This window comes from Muscardinus avellanarius, assembly GCF_963383645.1.
Source record: "Muscardinus avellanarius genome assembly, chromosome: 17".
Classification (NCBI taxonomy): Eukaryota; Metazoa; Chordata; class Mammalia; order Rodentia; family Gliridae; genus Muscardinus; species Muscardinus avellanarius.
The window spans coordinates 61,871,614-61,877,613 of NC_137803.1; the positions used below are offsets into that span (position 1 = coordinate 61,871,614).

General features: G+C 45.2%; 1 protein-coding gene across 5 annotated transcripts in view; it reads left to right on the forward strand.

Moving 5' to 3' along the window:
- The window catches only part of PTPRM (protein tyrosine phosphatase receptor type M), a gene marked incomplete at both ends in the record, with an annotated part of 778,612 nt that extends 774,810 nt beyond the window's left edge, over positions 1 to 3,802 (forward strand). For all 5 annotated transcript variants that reach the window (XM_080714509.1, XM_080714510.1, XM_080714511.1 and 2 more), the window contains one exon: positions 3,749 to 3,802. In XM_080714509.1, coding sequence (XP_080570635.1) covers positions 3,749 to 3,802 — 54 coding nt within the window. The remainder of the gene's footprint in view (positions 1 to 3,748) is intronic.
- Positions 3,803 to 6,000: the final 2,198 nt, after the last annotated feature.

Sequence of the window (6,000 nt, forward strand, 5' to 3'; positions counted from 1 at the left end):
TCTCAGATCCGCGGCTGCTCAGAAAGCAGATGCAGTCAGCCAGGCGTGGCGGCACACACCTGTGCTCCAGTACCTGGGAGGCTGAGACAGGAGGAGCTATGCAGGTTTGAGGCCAGCCTCAGCGACTTGGTAAGATCCTGTTTCAAAATTTAAAAATCAAAAATGGCTGGGGATATAGCGCAGAGGTAGACTGCCTCTGGGTTTGATCCCTAGTACCACCCAAGGGAAAAAAAAAAAAAAAGAAAAGAAAAGAAAAAAGAAAGAAGGGAGAGGAAAGCAAAACAATGCAGACCAGCTGGATTTGTGCTTCTCACAAAGCTCGGCCGGTTCCAATCCCAGCTGTCCTCTGTTGACTGGCGTGAGGGGTAAGATTCGCAGCATAAACTGAGCAGTATTTTTCTGCTAGTGATTTTATAACAGCTTAATTGAGATCAAAATCACATACCATAAAATCTGCTTTTTTGACGCATACAGTTCAGTGGTTTTCAGTATACTCACAGAACTGTGTAACCAGCACCACAGTCTAACTTTATAACACTTTTATCAGCACCAAAAGAAACCCCTAGGTGTTAGCAGACACTCCCCATCAGTCTACTCCGGTTCTTTTTTTTTTTTTTTTTTTTTTTTTGTGGTACTAGGGATGAAACCCAGGGGCATTCTACCTTTGAGCTACACTCCCAGCCCTATTTTTTAAATTATTAATTTATTTTATTTTATTTTCTGGTGGTACTGGGGTTCCTGGAAATCCTTCTACCTCCGGGCTACACTCCCAGACCTATGTTTTATCATTTTTAATTTGGAAAAAGGGTCTCTTAAGCCAGCGCGGCTGGCTTCGAACCTGCGCGATCCTCCTGTCTCCGCCTCCCAAGCATGAAGATTACAAGCGTGCGCCGCCACGCCCGGCTCTAATTCTTTATTTTTAAACAGGGTCTCACTGAGGTGCATAGGGCCTTATTAAGCCGCTGAGGCTGGCTTCAAACCTGTGATCCTCCTGGCTCAGCCTCCCGAATGCTGGGTTTACAAGCAAGCGCCATCACCCCAGCTCTACTCTGATTCTTTATATGAAATGTCCGGCATTTGCCTGTTCTGGGAATTTCATATAAAGGAAACCATGTCACAGGTGACCTCTGAAGTCGGATTCTTGTACCCAGCCTCCTTTCACATTGATCCACGCTGTAGCCGGCGTCAGAACTGATTCCATTCCAGAGCCAAATTATCTTCCACTGTGCCACTTGGCTCCCTTTATTTATTATCGGTTGATAATAAATAAGTGTGTGGTGAGTAGGTTGATGAGCATGTGTGCTGTTTACTATTGTGGGCTATTACAAATAATGCACTCTCTTCATTTATAAGTTTTTGTGTAAACACATTTTCAGCTCTCTTGGCCGTGTACCTTGCGGGAGAATTTCTAGGTAAGGTGGCAGCTCTTCGTTTAACCTTCTGAGGAATTTCCAGATTGTCCTCTAAAGTGGCGGTGTGACTTTACGTTCCCACCTACCCTGCAGTGTACGTGGGCTCTAGGTTCCCCGCAGCCTCACTGACACCTGTTACTGATGTTTTATTTTATTCTCCCTAGTTAGTGTTACTGCTAATTAATTTTGATGTTGTGACATCATAGATGTATGGAAATGAGCTGCCTTCTTTATTTTACTTCTCTGCTGTGGGCCCCCAGAGAACTGAGGGGGGGCCTTAGAATCCCTGGTCTCCACCCTCCAGTGTCTGAGTGGAATCCACGCTTTTTGCCACATTTATGATTTCCTCTGATGTTGGCTTTTCCCTCCTTTGTGTCAAGTTCTCAGCCAGAGACTGGGGCGGTTACAAAGAAAAGAATAAACTGTGACCCCGCTCTTCAAATGGATGGGTCAGACTACGAGGGGATTTAGGGCACAGAATATAGGTAAAGAGGAAATTTCTATCAAAAAATTTAGGAGACACATAAAAACTTGTAAAAAAATTTAATTAGCATAACTAAAAGTAAAGGTGCATTTTCTTGGTTGTGGCCAACATGATGGATAAGAGTCAGTAGCTCACGAGTTTTCAGACTTGCCTCTTACTCAAGCGAGAGGAGAGCTTTCTAATTTCTGAGTGCTTGTCCCAGGACTGGGATCCTCTAGGTGGCAGATGGAGGCATCCTTCAGCCTCACGTCCCTCTCCTTGGTTCCCGGGCTCCCCTCAGCCTGGTTCCCTTGGTACAGCGCAGAGGGCCACGCTGACCAGGCCCAGGCCAGGACCTCACATGGAGCTTACTCGTGCCAAGCTATGCGATCCAAGACAGTTGTGCTCCAGAAAAATGGTTTCAGGGGTCCAAAATGGCAAAATTGAGGTGGCTGGCCCTCACCGCCTCCTCCAGAAAGAAGAACCAGAGTCAAATGGCAATTATATTTCATCAGTGCACACTACATGCATGTAGAGAAATAGTACACCACACTTCACATGCATGTGTTAACAAAAAAACTGGTGGATTTACTGACTAAAACCTGGTCTGTGCTTGCCAGAGGATCCCAGACACTCCTCTGTGTGCCTTTCTTCATCTGGTTGCCTCTACCCGAAGTGCCCCTTTCATCCTAATGAGAGTGTCCATATACACTGAGCGTGAAGGAGGACGCTAGTAATAATCCCAAGCAGGTCAGCTGGCAGACAGCAGCACTGGCCAGAGTAGCCCAAGGCTCAGCATCGCCTGCCCCAGCCCCATACCAGGCCCCCCACTATCCTTCCGGAGAAGATCTTCTCTGGCCTCCACGGGGTCCCCAACACACACGCTCTCACTAAGGTACCCGCCTCACTTTGACTTCAACGTGGGCTTCACAACATAGGAGCTAAGCTGGGTGTGGTGATGCTGCCTGGAATCCCAGGACTTGGGAGGCTGAGACAGGAGGATTGCAGGCTCAAGGCCAGCATCAGCAGTTCAGTGAGACTCATGTTTCAAAATAAAAATAAATAAAACAGGGATAGGGTGTAGCTCAGAGGTAGAATGTCCTTGCCTTCAATTCCCAGTACCAAAAAAATAAAAATATATAAGACCATAGGATCTAGGTCAGGGTCTATAGTATCTAAGAGTCTAAGAAGTGGTTCATAAATTCTCATGGAACTGAGGATATTCTGCTGAATGAAGTTTAAGGTAAAGCCTGGCCGTGAGAGAAGGCTCATGTGTGAGGCCTGTGAGAGCGGGACATGACAGCTTTCCTGCAGCCCTGCCCGTCTCTCCTTGTGCATCTTGATTTTCCTACATAAACCTCAGGCCTGGATAACAAACGACAACGCTTCACTCACCCATTGTATTACAGGCCCTTGGTTTCATGACCCCCTCTGGATATCACAATCCACAGACGCTTAAGTCAGCTGTATAAAATCACATAGCATTTGCATATAACCTATGCACCTGCGTCCATCTACTTACATCGTGCCCAGATTACTTATAACACCAAAGGTCGTGCAGCCGTTGTTCTACTGCATCGTTTTGGGAACGATGTCAAGAAGACAGCTCACATGCTCCATACACGCGCAGGGACGGACGCCCAGCCATATGCACCTTGCGTTTGTCTTGGAGTTGCCTGGAATTCTAATGCACATCGATATCAGAATATTTTTTAAAGCAGGCTTTGCAGGAGAGTAGATACAACGTGTTTGTGCTTCACTTCTAGTTCGAATCCTTACCAGTTTGATTTCTTCCCTTGCGTGGCAGAGTTGCATTCATAGACGCAGCGCTTGCATGTTTCAGAGCTGACGCTGTCTGCCTTCTGCTTCCCAGGACCAGTACAAGTTCTGCTACGAGGTGGCCCTGGAATACTTGAATTCTGGCTGACGGCACCAAGGCCCCTGCAGACAAACCGCTTCCTTCCGCAAAGCCAAGATGGCCCATGGAGTTTGTGGAGATGAGACAAAGCCTCCTCAATATGCTTATCTTGCTTTGCATAATTGGCTCTTTTTTAAGAGCCCAAGAAAGGGTTTATAAAACTGCGTGCACTGCCCAGTTTCCAGCAATGCTGCTGCCTGACAGAAACACACACAGCATACAGTCATCGCTCCCGTCATCGTCACCAGCGTGGGAGAGCGCCGTAGACATCCGGTCCATTGAAGAGCACAATTATATTCTATAGAGGAATCTGGACCTTTGGGGTATATTTTTTGTGGCCCGTGATCCTCTGTCGTCGTTATAGCTGAGTGTATGTTTTTGTCATGTGGGGAATGCTACCTGGCATTATGATAATATATTATTTTAGTTTAATATTTGTATTTTAACATGTTGCATAACACAAGCTTATATAGCTTTCCAGGACTAACAGATAAATGTGTAATGAACACAGATATGTTGTATGAGTCACTGTTTCTAAAATCAGATTTGTATTGTTCCCAAAGGGAAAAGCTTGGGAGGACTCAGTCAAAAATGCAGTGTGGTCCACGTCACAGATCCAAAGCTTTTCCATTTTGTTTATATTGTAAATATTTTTGATTTCATCAAATTATTTATTCATTAAAAGAAATTTTTGTGAAGTACAGAGAGTGACAATCATTTTTATTAAGCCCTGGAAATGACTTACTGTATGATGTTACCTGTGTGAATTCTCAACTCAATAAATGATGAGCCCTGACCAGGCGTGGCGTGTTCCTGGTGTTCCGGTGCACAGGAGGAGGAGGCCGCACCTGTTACGCCAGAACAGCAGGGCGAGACGGCATCCGGAACCTTGTCTTCATCCATTTTTTGCTTCTGTAAGAGACTACCACAGAATGGGTAATTCATAAAGGAACTAATTTCTTACCAGGTGTGATGATGCATGCCTCTAATCCCAGTACTTGGGAGACTAAGAGAAGCCAGCCTCAGCAACTTAGTGAGGCCCTCGGCAACTTAGTGAGGCCCTCAGCAACCTAGCAAGACCCTATTTCAAAAAACAAAAAGAAAAAGCTGGGGTGTAGCTGGAGGTACTTTCTTCAGAAGACTTCCTTCAGAGTTTTTCCAGAGTCTGCTTATTGAATCCATCTCATGCCTATATTTTTAGATTTTGTTCAGATGTTCTAGTTCCAGGTCCTCAATATCGCATTAGCTATCTACTGCTAGTAAGAAATTTCCCCAAAATTTAGATGAGAAAAACAATAAACCTTTATTATCTCCTGCAGTTTCTACAGGTCAGAATTTTAGGAGCGGTTTAGCTATTTGATTCTGATCCAAAGGTCACTCCAAAGTGACCATCAGAATGTTGGGCCAGGACTATACAATTTCAGTCTTAGTCTGTTTTCTTTGCTATAACTTAATGCTACAAACTGGGTGATTCGTAACATGTTGGATTGAAGGCATAACTCAGTTAAAGAGCACTTGCCTAGCCCAGAGTTCAATCCCTGGAAAGAAGAAAAAAAGAGACATGAAAGGAAGGAAGGAGAGAGGGGAGAAAGGAAGCAATGAAGGGAGGGAAGGAGGAAAGACAGGAAGGAAGGGGATAAAGTCCATTCAGTTTATGGTCTGGAAGGCAAAAGGCCCAAGGTCTAGAGGTCCTGTTTCAGCGTTCTCACCACTGTGACCTAAAATACTCTCCCCATCCCACTGTGCGTCTCTGTTCTGCCAGCTGCAACTGACAACGATGCTCCCGTTTTTATTGTGCCCAAGGAAACTTTATCCAGTCGTAAACTTCTCCCCTGACCTCAAGAGAGCCACATAAGTTTGGAGGAAGGCCATCCCTGTAGAGTTGGAGCAAGAGAGCCTATGTGGTGACCACAACTACAGGAAAGAATGTGTATTTGCTCACAATTCTAGAGGTTTCCATGTTAGACTGGGTCATATTTGTAGAGCTCAGGAGAAGAAGCAGAAAGAGAGAGAAGGCTGGAGGAGGGAGGGAGAGATATGTAATTCCTAAGGCCCTACCCCTAACAATTTGCTTCCTCTAGCACCCAATACAAAATTACCAAGTACACTAAGAAGTCGTAGATTATCCGTTATGTAGAGTGGATAATCTCCTGCACCGGTTCAATTCCCAAATAGAAGGAAATGAAGGAAGGAAGTTAGGAAGGAAG